The sequence below is a fragment of the Giraffa tippelskirchi genome, chromosome 10 (assembly GCF_054371585.1).
Source record: "Giraffa tippelskirchi isolate mGirTip1 chromosome 10, T2T-mGirTip1v1.2.pri, whole genome shotgun sequence".
Lineage (NCBI taxonomy): Eukaryota > Metazoa > Chordata > Mammalia > Artiodactyla > Giraffidae > Giraffa > Giraffa tippelskirchi.
Genome location: NC_137284.1, coordinates 160,528,966 through 160,544,403, shown reverse-complemented (window position 1 = coordinate 160,544,403; position 15,438 = coordinate 160,528,966). Strand labels below are relative to the sequence as shown.

Below are 15,438 nucleotides of genomic sequence, written 5' to 3'. Positions count from 1 at the left end.
CACATTAACTTTCATTAAACAAGTACACACAAAAATGCACAGAATATGAATTCCACCTCTAAGAATCCAATGCTATATTCAAAATAAGTTTTCTCATGCCTTTCTAATTCCTTCTCAGTTTAAAAGCAAACTTACTTGCTGTTTTCTGTCTCTATAGCCTCGAATAAATGACTGGATAATTATTGCATTTTTCAATCTTCGCCTTTCTTCCTGCATAACATTGGGAGGAAGAACAATTGTGTCAGAATCAGTGAAAATGACATATATTAGTTAAGACTACACACCACAAAATCCCCTCTTTGAAACATACTATTCACCAATTTCAAATACATTCGCAGTTGTGCAGTCATGCCACTGTCTACTTTCAGAACACTTTCATCACTTGGCCCGTGAAACCCCTGAACCGCTGGCCGTCAGTCACGCCTCACTGTCTGCCCCATCACACCCCTCCACCCTGCCCTGGCAATGCTCATCAACTCTCAGTCTCCATGGAGCTCTCTACTCTGGACGTTACATACAAGGGGACCGTACCAGGAAGCCTTCTGAGCCTGACTGTGCTCGCCCGGCACCGTGCTCTCAAGCCTCACCCACGGCCAATCATGTGTGAGCACCTCACCCCTTTCTATGGCTGCTTCACTGTCCGACTGTCTTCGTTTATCCACTTACTAGCTGGTGGACACTTGGGCTCTTTCCACTCTGGGCTATTATGAATAATGCTGATGTGGACACTCACATACCGACTTTCGTGGGGACACAGGTTTTCATTTCTCTTGGGTGTATACCCAGGCACAGAATTAATATTTGAGGAACTGCTGGACTGTTTTCCAAAACAGCTAACCATTTTACAATTCTGCCAGCAGTCAGACTTTTTAAAAAACGCTTTTAACTGGGATGACCCTGACGGATGGGATGGGGAGGGAGGTGGGAGGGGGTTCAGGATGGGGAACACATGTGCACCCATGGCTGATTCATGTCAATGTATGGCAAAAACCACTACAATATTGTAAGGTAATTAGCCTCCAATTAAAATAAAAAAATAATTTTTAAAAAAGCTTTTAACTATTAAAAAAAAATACAGACAACAAACACAAGCATTTATTTTAAAGATCACTCTCTTTCCAAGCAGAAAACTCCAATTATTATCAATTTGAGACTGTCTTTAAAACTTTCAGTGACCGAGCAAGAACAATATTCCTCATTGTTCTAATCCCTGCAGCTGCCACTGTGGGAGGGCCCACGGTGCGGCCGCCCTGAGCCAGTGCGCAGGCGTTCACACAGGGGCCTGACAGGTGAGCACCACTCCTGTTTTAAAGACACAGAGGCTGAACTCTCCATAAAGACTAAGGACGCCAAAAGCTATGAGTCAGAAAGCAAACTCAGGTGTGACACGGAAACCTGTGCTGTCTTAGCACGCGATGTCGGTTCACAGCCTCTCTGAACGCCACCTACAGGCGTGAACGGCACACATACACTCACAGTCGGGGTCAGAGAACACAGTCAGGCTGCAGAAGGGCACTTTCCGAGCTTGAGAGGCTACGAGGGAGACCCTGAGCTCACACCAAGTCTGGGCGTCTACCCGCCTACGACTCTAACGGTGCTTCATGATAAACTCATAAGCCATCCCAGGCGTTTCCAGCACATTCATCTCTGCTCATTCCGTGGTTAACTGGGGGGAGTCTCAGTGATACTCCAGTTCTCTGGCAGGTGCACCGGAAATACACCGATCCTCACAAGGCCTGAAAGTCAGCCTGAAATCAGCTCATCCCCACATCAGTTAAAGGAGATTTATTGTCCCTCTCCCTATTGCCTGCCAGAAACAAATGCAATGCTCTCCAAAAAGAAGAGGTCATATTCTAGAACCCGAAAGCATCATTCTGTTTAGAACATACGATGCCCCGTCTTCAACCAAAATAACCAGGCAAAAGACAAGAATTTAAAATCAAGAGGACGAACAACACAAACAAACCCACAGGAATTCCAAATACTGGAGTTTAAACACCATCTTTAAGATCTACAATTATGTTCAAGAAATTAAAAGAGAACTGGGAAATAAAAGAATCAAAGAAAATTCTAGAACTGAAATAAAAACCGGAATTCAGAACTCAGTGGATATATGTAATAATCAGACATCACTAAAAGAGATAATTTGTAAACCAGAAGTTAGATGAGAAGAGACTAGCCAAATCCAAGCACAGGTATTCAAACGGATAAACATGCTGAAGAGAAGAGGAGACACACAGGACACAACGTGGAGGCTGGCTACACCTGTAACGGGAGTCCTGGAGGGGGAGGAGGGCGGAAATGGAGCGGAAGCACTACAGAGAGAGAGGGCTGGCTGAGACCGTTCCAGAAAAGAGCAAATACAGCAACCAGGACACGGGCTTCCCTGGTGGCTCAGTCGGTAAACAGTCCACCTGCAATGCAGGAGACCCGGGTTTGAACCCTGGGTCACGGAGACTCTCTGGAGACAGCTGCGGTTGTCTCAGTGGGAGGGAGGGTCGCGGCATCTGCTGGAGAGGCCCTATGTATGTGTATGTGACATACACGTATTTGCATGTATGTTAAACACCAGAAACCACTCTGGATTTGTTGATTTTATGGTGGGTCATCTACTCTGGAACCAATGTAGAGGCCAGGGGTGGGCTAACCGCCCTGCAGCGTGTGGGCAGGCACCCAACAAGGCACCACCTGGCCCAGGATGGGCATCAGCAGCCCGGAGGCCGGGGAGATCCTGCCCCAGAGTCCGGGCATCTGCGGCTCCCTAACCCAGAAGGCTCTTGTTCCAGCTTCCCACAGTGTTTCTGCTCCGTCCTCCAGGAATTCACTCAGCTCTGACGAGCTCAGAGACGCCTTCCCTCAACACCGACCCACAGCGGGCCCTCCGGGTCCCCGTTGCAGGACCCTGACTCATACCTGCGGTCCATGCCCAGCAGGCACACTCTCTGGTCTTAGCCCCAGCCAGCAGGACGCGACCTGGAACCCAGCGAGCTCTCAGTGCACTGCAGGGACGGGGGACTCATTCAAACACCCAGAAAAGCAGGCCGTACACAGACACCACAACTGCTGATTAGCCCACAAGGCAAAGCCATTTTAAGAAATTATCTCCGAAGATGAAATGTAAAATAGACCGGAACAAAACGGGTCCCTAGCTCCTTCTGTGTATTCAGCTTCTTCACAAACACACAAATAGTGCAGACGGCCTGCCTTCACAGAGTCTTCTCCTTCTACTTAGTAAAACACGAGCATTATACTCTAAGACTGTCTACACCTTCTGGAAGCCACACCATAAGCAACTAGATGAACTGGAAGTCTGTTTTCTCCCCCTACTCTGGAAACTGCTCTTTTAGCCCATCTTTTCTACATTGGTTCCAGAATAGATGAGCCACCATAAAATCAACAAATCCAGAGTGGTTTCTGAAGTTTAACATACATACAAATACATGTTATGTCACATATACATACACACATCTATGTACACAAAACAGTAAAACCAGGGCTTAGCTAAACGCTGTGGAGACTGCACGTCGACAGGGACTGTCACCAACTGCTCACCTCTCTCTTTCTTCTTTCCTCCTGAGTGCGATGTAAAAGGGAAGCCTTTTCTTCCTAAACACAAAAAGAAAAGACAAAGAAGGGTGTAATTTCAAATTCTAAAATGCTCTCATACAAAAATTACAGAATGCTGTGACCCAACAGAATTCTAGAGATCATCCAATCGAACTGGCACAAGGCACAAGGGGTTAAATGGCCCCTCCCCCAGCCCAGGACACGAATCGAGTTAATGTTGGTAGTTTTCTAAGAATAGAATCTGATTTCTTTACACACACACACTAGTTCAGTAAAGCTGGGGAGGTCTGAGTAGGGTCAGTGCACTGCCAGCACCCTGCCTGGGCCCTCACACCCAGCTCCGCAGAGCGCGCCCCGGGGAAAAGGCCAGGCTGACACAAGGCCTCCCTGCGGTGCTTCCAACAGCTCCGCATGGGACTGTACAATTATCTCAATGAAAATGTCAATGAAAAACTCAACTTTTTATTGTTACCAGAGTTTTAAAAAATTATTTTCATCATAAGTAAAACTGCATTCTGACCAAAATTACTTGATATGCAGAAGGAACTGAAATAACAAACGGGAAAGTTAAATGTTTCAAATAAAAATACTTCCAGACAATCCCCTCCCCCAGAACAGTTTCAGTCCATACTGCAAGGGCATTTTATTTTTGTGAATTTAGTCCAAAATAAAATTAAAGGTCCACGATCTTAACATATAAATCATTAGAAAAATTAATAAACTTATTAAATTTGTTAACACATACAGCTCATCAGAATAGTGTCAGTAAGCAAGCAATGAGACAAATTAAAATCAACTTTGACATGTGAAGGAGGACACAATGTGTAGAACAAAAGTTTCTCACTGACGAAATTTACAGCCAAAAAAATAAATCCTCCAGATAGTTTCCACTATAGAAAATTTCATTTCTTGGATTCAAATAAAAAAAACCTTTAAAGCTACCACAAGTCAAAGGTCAGAAAAATATTTTGTTTTTAACTGATTAATTAAAAAGAGGAGGGGGAATGGAAAAACCTAAAGCAAAAAGTGCAAAGTTACAATGCTCAGAATTATGGAACACTTCTAGATAAAAATACAACCATACTTCTAGTTATTCTCTTTATTTATGAATAGGAGTGATAAGTATACATCTATAATTTCTTCTCTTTCTCCCTTTGTCCAGATTTAATGTATATTCATTACCTGGGTACAGCTAAAGAGCCAAGATTTCTTAAAATGCTGTTACAACTACGAAAAAATATACTTAAAGTCACGTTTTACCTCTTAAAAAAGGTACATGTCAGCAAAAGTCACCAAATCGACTCCAGGAGTAAGTTACAGGATCACTAACCTAAATGCCCCAGGGGTGAGGGTTCGAGGGCTGGGCCTGTCTCTCACCACCAGTTCACTACCACTGGCTTCGATCTCTTACCACCAGTTTACCACCATTGGCTTCAATGACCAGCGTGTGCAGGGATTTAATAAATCCTTACAAAATGAATGAACGAACATTTCGTTAAGCAAAGCAAAGACATCTAAATGGAGGAGATGGGGAGGGAGGTGGGTGGGGGGTCCAGGAAGGGGAACACATGTAAACCCATGGCTGATTCATGTCAATGTATGGCAAAAACTATTACAATATTGTAAAGTAATTAGCCCCCAACTAAAATAAATAAATTTATTAAAAAAATAAATAAATAAATGGAGGAGAAACCGCTAACAGCTGAAAAGCCCTTCTGAGCGCCTGCACTACGGCACGGAGGCTGCAATGCCCTGAAGGTCGCAACGGGTATCAGTCACCAAATGCGCGCCCGGGTGCTGAGTGAGCACCGGGATTTCTCAGAAGCCCCGTTAGGTCTGCAGCACAGGACACGAGAGGGTGACAAACAGCCAGCGGCTCGCCAAGAGCACACGTCCTTCCTCTGCAGACCTGCACGTGAGAACCCCTGGACACCCCTGGTGTCTACCTCGTCAACGGGAAGGGCACTTCCCCACGCCTGTGCTCTAGAGCCACAAAGGGATGAGACACTCGCTCAGTCGTGTCCGACTCTTTGGGATCATGGACTGTAGATGGCTAGGCTTCTCTGTCCACGGAATTCTCCAGGCAAGAATACTGGAGGGGGTTGGCATTTCCTTCTCTAAGAGCTACAAAGATTCCTACTTAAAACAGCTCATTTCAAGCACTGTAAAATAAGCACAGCCAGCAAATCCACAGTCCCGCACACACATACACAAAGACCCTGACATGTGATTTCAACCATAAAATTGTAGTTTAAAAAATATGAGGCCTTTCAAAGAGCACTCACACTCCCTAAATGCTTTACAGAGGAGAGAATGGTCTGCCAAGCCCACAGGTCACATCGGCACATGGGACGTGCCAGCCGCCACCAACACCGAGTCCTCTGCCCGGCGCACGGGCCCCACAGGCGGCAGAGAGCCGCGGGCGAGGGCACTAAGCAACATTCCACACCTGGGGCTGGTTTACTCAGGTGTCCCTCAGGACAACCCAATGAGCTGTAAGAACTATTCTTCTCCCTGTTTACAGGTGACAAAAGTGAGGTTCAGAGAGCAGCGCCGAGAGCTGAACTCAGGAAGGGTCTGGAGCCTCAGCCATTCAGCCGTGTATTATTTACTCTGAAAAAGAACATTGAGTGTGATCATATTATTTTACATTTTGAGAAAATTAAAAAAAACTTTTGTCTCTGTAACACATACTTAATTTGGAAGATCCATCAGAAAGGAGCCGGTGGAGGAGGAGGCCACAGGAAAAATCCCGGGTTTTGCCAAAACTGGGCCTGAGTGCAGAAGGGATGGGGTGGGAGGGCAGGAGGGCTGGAGAAAGGTCTGGAGAAGGGGTGCCAGGCGGTGGGAGGCCGGGCAGGAAGGCCGTCCTGAGCGCAGTCGGCTCAGAGAGAAAAGCGCAGCACAGCTGGGGGGTGGCGTCCAAAACCAGGCCCACCGCCAGACTGCACGCCTCAGCGGGCACCCAGCTCACAGCGGAACCGAGCCGCCGCCTGCCGGCTCAGACACCGGCTGCGTTCAGAGGATGTTCAAACGAGGCACGAGAGAGGAATCCGCTCACTCAACAGATGCTCGCCGAATCCCGTGTCACACTAGGTGGTGGCTATTTTAAAGTGATAAAGGAGCGCACAGTTTGCTGGACGCAGAAGTGGCCTTCTACTGTGACCCTCTGCGGCCGGACTCGCTCCTGCACACCAGCGATAAAGACAGCAGAGGCCGGCTCCCCCGGGGGCCCACGTCTCAACACACGTGGGCGCCCCTGACGCCTCAGAGACTGCGCAGGAGAAGAGGCAGATTCTGGAGGAACCTTGGAAGGGTGTGCTCAGGAGGGTGACCAGACGGACCGCGTCACAGCGGAGGCGGTGTGGTCAGACAGCAGCTCTTCCTCCTGGCGTCTCCTGGCGTCTCCCGGCGTCTCTGGGGGCTGCCTCCCGCACGGCAAGCCCCTCAAGCCTCCATCGCCCTGCCCTCCTCCCACCTGGCCTCCTCCGACACCGACGCGCACAGCTGGCAAGCACCCCCGCGCCTTAGGCGAGGCTCAGCTTAAACGCCACCTCTCCCAGGAAGAGGAGAGCAGCACCCCCCGCTCCTCCATACATCAGCGGGGAGCTCCCTCAAGCGGAGACCGCGGGCGCACCCGGACGACACTCACGGACGGGTACCCGGCACACAGGGCGCACTACTCAGCACGCAGACTGCGACTGTATCTGCAGTCAGAACCCCGAGGCCACACGGGCATCACCCACAAAGACGTGGCCACCAGACGCTGAGGATGGTCACTCTTCAGCAGGTGAAGTCACAAAGGGCCAGCGGGGGAATGGCCATTCCAGAGAAGAGCAGAAAATAAGAAAATAAGCCGAGTCCCATCACCTGAAAAGGCAGTAAGCAATGATCACCGTGGGTCAAGGGGTTTCCCTGGTGGCTCAGGTGGTAAAGAATCCGCCCACAATGCAGGAGACCTGGGTTCAATCCCTGGGTTGGGACAATCCCCTGGAGAAGGGAAAGGCCACTCACTCTAGTATTCTGGCCTGGAGAATCCCATGGACTTCAGTCCACGGGGTCGCAAAGAGTTGGACACAACCAAGCAACTTTCACTTTCACAGTATGTCAGGCCCAGTGGTCAGGCAGGGAAAAATAAAGGCACAGGCCGGACCCTAACTCACAGCTCTGAGTGCCTGCACGTGGCCTGGAACAGTAAATAACCACCAGCTTCTGAAAGTGAAATTTCCCCACACTGCTGAGAAAGAACAGCAGCAAGCCTGCTGCTACACACACAGGGGAGCCAGGGCCCAGGCCCCACAGCAGCGACAAGGGCCTCAGCTGGAGGAGCAGTCCTCCCCAGGCACACGCGCTGAAGGCGGGCCTGCCTACCACACCAAACAGACAAGGCATCCTAGCCCAGCTTCTCTACTGGCTGTCGAGTAAACACGATTATGTTTTTAAATGTTCTCTCATGTCCCACCGGAAATGTCACACTGCACAGCCCGGGACGAACACTGAGCCACACCAAGGGGCTGAAGCAGGAGCAGACCAGGCGTGTGCAGAGGGCCCCGGGGAGACAGAAGCCTCTGAGGAAGCAGCGTGTCCGTCAACAGCGGAGCAACAGCTGAGAAGCCTCAACATGACATTATATCCCCAAGTCTTCACATCAAGACAGACTCCTGGCGGCCCTGAGATCTGCACACACACAGAGCACTAGAAAAATACGTGAGGATGATACAAGGATTGTTTTTAAATGCTCAGTGTGGAGGAAGACTTTCTCTAAGAAAGAAACACCACTGCACACATTAAATCTATGTGACTGTTTGTCAGTAACTCATTTAAGAATTGTAAGTTTGATCCCATAAAAATTAAAACTTTAGACACAGAATAATATTATATCCAAGGTTTAAAAAGGTGACAGTGGGAATATTTGTAACATTGCAAAACCAGCTATTTGCAAAAGCTCTCAAAAATAATTTTAAAATATCAGCAAATAGAAAAATTAGGAAATAAAACCGTATTTTAAACATAACTTCATTTTTACTCATTTTTAGTGGAAAAAAGCAGTAAAAACGCAATGATAGGTTTTAACCTAACTGGCAAATTTAAACCTCAGATAAGAAGCTGAGATGAACATGGGCAGCAGCTACTTTCATGCACTGATATGATCTCCTTAGAGGGCAATTTGGAAATAACTATAAAAATTCACATTGTATACAGACTTTGATCAACCCTCCTAGATATTTAACCTGCAAACGTTACTGGCACATACATAAGTCTACGTACCCAATGCTGCTGGAAAACAACCTAAATGGGCATTAAACTACGTGACAGCTGAGTACCTTCAGAACACTCATCGCAGGGAGGGTCACATGGAACTGCATTAGAGTGCAGCAGACCCAGCCGCAGAGACCGGAACCACCTCCAGACACAGTGCTGGGCGGGGCGGGCGGTGCAGCGGCGGGTGCAGCATGCTCCAGCACGCGTTCAGACAGAAAGAGAGCGCACCACTGTGACTCACGCCCAGAACACGGCTCCGCAAGGCCACTCAGAAGAATCAGCAGGGCTGAAAGGCTCGGAGACGCTTCTTTCATTTGAATCTTTAGCTTCTCCCGTTTGAATTATTATCCAAGTACAACAAATACCCACTCACTCTTTTACACTAAGAAACTAACGAAGCTACTCCACAACATAAGTTTTTAAATGCAGCTCAACAAAGCCAAGGATAAGTTAATGATATGTGTGACTGGGGGGAAGAAAGCAGTAAGGTGCCAGCCAAAAGCACATTCAGACTTTGATTTTTAACAGGTTGCTGGTTTCCATTTACTACACTTGAAAGTGTCTTTCCCTTTTAGCATCTACGGGCCTAGACACGTTAGGGATCCCAGCAGCAGTCACATACGAGGTTTATGAAAAGCGCTGAGATGGGGCTTTGGGAATGACTAACCCTATTGTCCTATCGCAGACGTGCTGCTTTCAATGCCACTCTCTCACCTCCACAGCAGGGACACTAACCCTATTCATCAAACAGTAAACCACAGCAGACTTCTCTATTTGACCTTTGACCTCAGGCACATTATCTTATCTTCTCTGAAGATTAAATACGGCCAAACTTCACAAATACCATTAATAAAGATGTTTTTTCAAGGGGAAAAAAATGCTTTCTTCATGCAAATGAATTTAGTGGTAACAAAATGAACTTTTTAAAAAAAGTTATACAGAGTTTAAAGTAGATTTCATTAACCGTCAGAATTTTTTAAAAATTTATAGTCAAAAAATCGACTATAGGTTAAACTAAGTTTACACAACATGACAATTTCCACAAAGACAAACACTCAAACTAACTGCTAACCACTTAAAAAGAACTTCAGCATGTTTATTAATACCTTGATTTTAAAAAATAACGTTGAGATTTTCTGTTTTATCTATATGGGCTATTTTCCACTAGCAATTTACTCCATTTACCAATATAAACAGAACACTCAGTCTCACATCTGTTTCAAGTTATGCTAATACTAATACAATACTAATACTTTTACATAATTTGAAGAATATTCAACTAAAATACTTTGAGTTAATTAAAATTAGCAGAAGTTTTCTGAATAATGTACAACCTACGATCTCTGGACTTTTCCTTCTTTTATAGACCTATAAGAAAGAACCTTTATGAAAATGCAATGGCAACCAACTTCACATACAGGCAAAAAATATTTAAAGGTGCATCAAAATATAGTAATAAGTGCTCACTTTGGCAGCACATATCTTAAAACTGGAGACAGAATCTGCCTACAGTGCAGGAGACTGGGTTCCATCCCTGGGTCGGGAAGAGCCCCTGGAGGAGGACGTGGCAGCCCCCTCCAGTACGCTTGCCTGGAGACTCCCAGGAACAGAGGGGCCTGGCGGCTACAGTCCACGGGGTCACAGAGAGGCAGGCACAAACTGAGCAACTAACACTTTCACATCCTAAAACTGGACCAAAATAGAGTGACATATTATGAAAATCATATTTATCAAACAATGTAATATGATTCCCAATTCAAAATCTACATAGAAAAAATGCATTTATGCTGATTTAAAAATAAAACTTATGCTCATTTGAAGCACCACAATAAGATGTAACAGTGTATATTCCAATACAGTAAATTCCAGAAGGCCTTCTGTTCTTACTCCAGAATTGTGTGGTACCCACGGCAGCTGTACTAGCAAAGCGCTCGAAACTGCACACGCGCATCTACCCACAGACCAGTGGCCGTGGAGCATGACGATCCACGGAGAGAGACTATGCGTCACGGTGCTGCTGTGGAATCGCCGCCTAGACGCTGTGCTGAGGAGAACAGCCACTCTCATGGTGATTTAAAATGTCAGGGGCACGTGTTCATCTGTATTTACTCTAGTTTTGGAAACCCCGAGGAAGCTGGTAATAGTGGGGAAGTTTGGGATCTTAGTGAGAGGAAGGCTTCATTATATATGCCCTTTAGAATAATCTGTTTTTAAAACTTTTTCCAATTTAAAAAAAGGAACTTTTTTTGACGGCCACTGACTGGAGATTAGAAATAGAAACATTATCAGACTTAAGGAAGATTAGTGATAATGTAAACATCTCATTATCAAGAATTATGACTTTCTCATTACAAAGTTTGAGAAACAGAAGCCCAGAAAAGATCAGTAACTATGTTGCAGACAACCGGTTATGGAGATAAGCATTTTGTCAAGTCCCCATTATACTTTTTACAATTTCACCTTTCACGGTAAAGATGTGCTACCCCACTAGGTGTTACTAACATTACTTCTCAAGTTAAAGGGAACATTAAGGCTGCATTCTAAGAAAATCAACTCAGAAAGACACAGGACTGCTAAAGCCACCCTTCCAGTGCCTGCAGGACAGGGTCCTCAACTTGCCAAATAGTGAAAGGAAAGCTTACACAAAGCTTTAGAGACAACACAAGATGTGCAGGCTACACAACGTCCAGACCAGGGCTCACATACCTGAGCTTCGTGCTTTTCAGTAAATGATCTGAGTCTCTGAGCCCTGATTTCCACCTCGGCGGGCTGCTAGCATCTCTGCCTCACAGAGCGGGAGTCAGGAAGAGGAAAGAGCATACAGCAAGCAGGCAGACAAACCCTGAGAGATACAGCCCGGTTTACAGCCACGAATAAGCAGAAAAATAGAAACTTCCTGGAGGGAAGGCGCCTGCGGAGGTGGAGGCTGCCTGCTGCGGCCCTCTGTGACCAGCGCAGGCAGTGCTCAGGCAGTAGGACTGCTCAGCCCAGGGGACACGCCAAAGTCGACGTGACACAGTGACAGAGCGATTCAGCTTCTTTCTGCAATCTATCCTAAAAATAATTATAGACTACTGGCTATACAGACCGTGATCACAATGGAAGAGAAAGAATCTACAAGCCCAGAAGTAAAACATGAACAGGTACACTTCATACACACACAGCGCATACAGAGAACATGTACGGTAATTTTTTTTTTATAGGAATCTCTTTTTTTAATTAAAAAAAAAAAAAAAACTCTTATTTTATGTCTGGCTGTGGGGGCTCTCCGCTGCCGCACCGGCTTCTCTCAGTTGCACTAAGCAGGCTTCAGCGGTTGTGGCTCCCAGGCCCAGAGCAAAGGCTCGGGAGTTGGGGCGCACGGGCTTACTTGCTCTGCAGCAGGTAATTTCAGAAAACAGATTGGGCCCTCGGCTTTGGGATAACCTGAAGTATATATAAATGCCTCGTGGTCAGTCCACAGGATAGAGTCTCAGCTACAGCAAATAAAACCACAAAACCAGTACCACAGGTCCGAGGCCCTCCAACAAGCCCCGCTTCTCCAGACAGCTTGCTCTGCTGTGGCCTCTGGGTCAGAACTACTGTCTGCACTAGCAAACACACGGACAGGCATGCTGGCTGGCCACGCCCGGGGCCCTGGCAAGCCTCTCTCTGCCGATCCTGTGAACGCTAGCGTCCCTCGGAGTTTTGTCCTGAGCCTACTCGTCTTCTCAGCAGAACACTTCCCAGTGCATCGTGCAATTTCAACTACCTATTGATGGACCAACAGAACACACTCCCAGTCTCTCCCTGAAGCTGCTCCTGCCGACTGCACATCCCCAAGCATTTCACACTGAGCACGTCCGAGGGACTCCTCAGCGTCTCGGATCATGGTCCCCTGTCCACTCCTGCCGCCCCAGACTGACACCTGATGTGCCGCTGGCCCCCGCAGATCTCATCAACTCTACTTCCTCACAAGTGCTGGAGCCCTCCCCTCGGGGCCGGCCACCTGCCTCAGGCCCCCACTACTCCGCCCGACTACAGCAGCCTCTCCCCTGGGGTCCAGCCCTGCACCACCCCCGAGGGGCGAGCTCCTCATGGGCCCCCTTTGTGAGCTGGCCTGACTGCCATCCCCTCAGCCTCATCTCCAGCCAGCTGCACAGTCTGCAAGTGACGGCCCCTTTCCCATGGTCAGACAACCCTGCCCATGGCGTCTCACTGGTGGCAACAACGTTCAACCAGAAAACTGGCGAGAATTCAGCCCAGCACACGGAGCCAAAGGCACAAATCTGGGGCTTGCGGGCAGGTCACGGGCAGGGACTCGAGGAGGAGGAAAACCAGCTTCCTCCTTGCGTTCTGGCACCAGGCTGCCCAAGGCAGAAATACACTTCAGTTGTCTCCTACTCCACCGTCTCCCCCCAGCCTGCCCTGTGACCGTCAAGCTGACAATCCAAACCCCTTCATTCCCAGATCACTTACTCCCCTGTATGTTCCCCGCTGTGCTCCAAGGGTGGCTGGATTGAAAAGGTAAATGAGCCAAGTGAATTCGAACTGCTGCAAATAAATGACAGCCCCTCCTGCTTCTAAGGCTTTTTTGAGGAAGATGGGTAACTCCTACCAATTCAGGCAGGACTCTGCAGGCATGCCTGTTTTCGAGCAGCATAAGGTAACAGCTCAGTCAGGAAGCCTGCCTGGGGGAAGGGAATTTTCAGTCGGTTCCCTGGTTCACCAGTTTCTTTCCCTGTGATGTCTCCACACCGGTGGGCTTCACCTAAAGCTTGGACTGGACCATCAAACAGGACAGAAGGGACAGTGCCTGACGTTCAGGACGCCGCTCAACAGGCACTGCACGTTCTCCCTGCTCTCCTGCATCCCTAGCTCTGGGGAAGCCAGCTCTGGGGAAGCCAGCTGCCGCGTCAGGACGACGCTCAAGCAGCCCTAAAGTGACGTCCAAGGGGCAGGGAACGGACACCTCCCCAGACCCAGCTCTAACCTCCGGGCACAGACGTGAGGCGGCCCCGGAGTGGGGCCCCCAGCATCAAACAGTGGTTTCCCCGTCTCCAACACCTAGACCTCCGAGAGAGCCCCCCAGCCCGCAGACAGCCGGCCCCCCGGGAGCAAAAAGGTACTGCTTTCAGCCACTAGGATGCAGAAACAGACAGCTAGACCTTTATTCACTGGAAATTAAGAGACCGGCAAAGCAAGAGACCATGACTGTTCAGATGAACGTAAGTTAAATGCAGTAATGTTTTGCAATCTAATTTCCATTAACAATGACATTCTGATACATATGATGAACAGACATCGATAAAATAAGTATTAAAAAATATAGATCATGGCCACTTTAAACAGCTGTATAGTACCCCACTGTACTGTTACATTACCACTTGTTTAACAAATCTTCTATTGTTAGACATTTAGGCTGTTTTGAATTTTTCAATAACACAAGCAATGCCACAACCATCATCTTTTCTTTCCCAGGCATCTATGCCAGGCACCTGTTAAATCAGTTTATTAGAATAAATTTCTAAAAGTAGAATTGCTGGATTTAGAAGGGTCGCACCTGTTTGTGACTCTGGATCCTTGCTGTTAAACTGTCCCCCAGGTAGACTGTGCCAATGCATGCTGCCACCCACACCTCCACAGGTATTTCCATCTTTAGCTTGGTCAGCACTGAAGGTGATGGACTCTGGGGACACTGGACAGAAGCGCCTGCTTCTGCCTTCGAGCTCACAGATGGCAGAGGAGATGGAAAGTGTGAAGAGGCCGTGGTCGGAGAACAAGTCATGGGCAAAGAATAACACACTTAACTTCCAAACTCCTAGGTGCCCGCATTCTTTGAAGTTACAAGACAAACGGAAAGTCACAGAGGAAAACTCTTCACTGCTTTTGCAATAACCTCTTTTGAGGGCTCTTCTACAGTCCTATGAGATGTCTTGTTTATTACCTTAGTTAAGAGACCTAGTTGGCAACTAACTCTGTAACTCCAGAAAATGAGGACACACAAGTTTGCAAAGTCAGACAGGACAAGGGAAGGCAAGCGAGGCAGGTGCCGGACATGCTGAGGGAGGCGCTCACTCTCAGGAACAAGCACCCTCAGGGGTCCACCATGAGCCCTGAGGGGTCCACCCAGTCAGCGTCTCCTTGAATGCTGCGCCCCAGGTCTGCTGCTCGCCTCACCCTTTGAAGTCCAAAGACAATTAAACAAAGTCTCAGCTCTTCCATTCTGCTTACTTTCCCTGAGAGCTAGATCAAAAACTTCTGACTTTATCTGTGACAGGGAACTCAGATTTCTGGTCTCATACGTGAAGGCTACAGATAATCATATTCAAGAGGACAGACTGAGGCCACTGGGAAAAATGGTAAGGAATAATACCAGTCCTGACAGTAAATTTTCAACTCTGATCTTAGAAACCACTCTGCTTCCCTGATGTCGGGCCTGTAAGAGGCAGCTATGCTGCACCGCAGTGTACACAGAGCACAGGATGACAGCACTCGCACTGTCAGCGTCTCAGAGAGCAGCAGCACACTTTCTTAAGTTAAAATATTTAAGGTAAGACCTTCAATTATACAACAGAGGGCAGCTGTACAAAGCTAACCAGTCGGAGAGCTTGCAATCTTAGGAGCAGT

General features: G+C 47.6%; 1 protein-coding gene across 39 annotated transcripts in view; it reads right to left on the bottom strand.

Annotated features, from left to right (window-relative positions):
* The window catches only part of UBE3C (ubiquitin protein ligase E3C), a 112,435-nt gene that overhangs the window by 84,082 nt on the left and 12,915 nt on the right, over positions 1-15,438 (bottom strand). For all 39 annotated transcript variants that reach the window (XR_014067103.1, XR_014067105.1, XR_014067099.1 and 36 more), the window contains 2 exons: positions 3,553-3,606; positions 136-210 (listed from right to left, as the gene is read on the bottom strand). Coding sequence is in view for 17 of the 39 variants with exons in the window: in XM_081535473.1 (XP_081391599.1) it covers positions 136-210; positions 3,553-3,606 (129 nt within the window). In the remaining 22 variants the exon portion in view is untranslated. The remainder of the gene's footprint in view (positions 1-135; positions 211-3,552; positions 3,607-15,438) is intronic.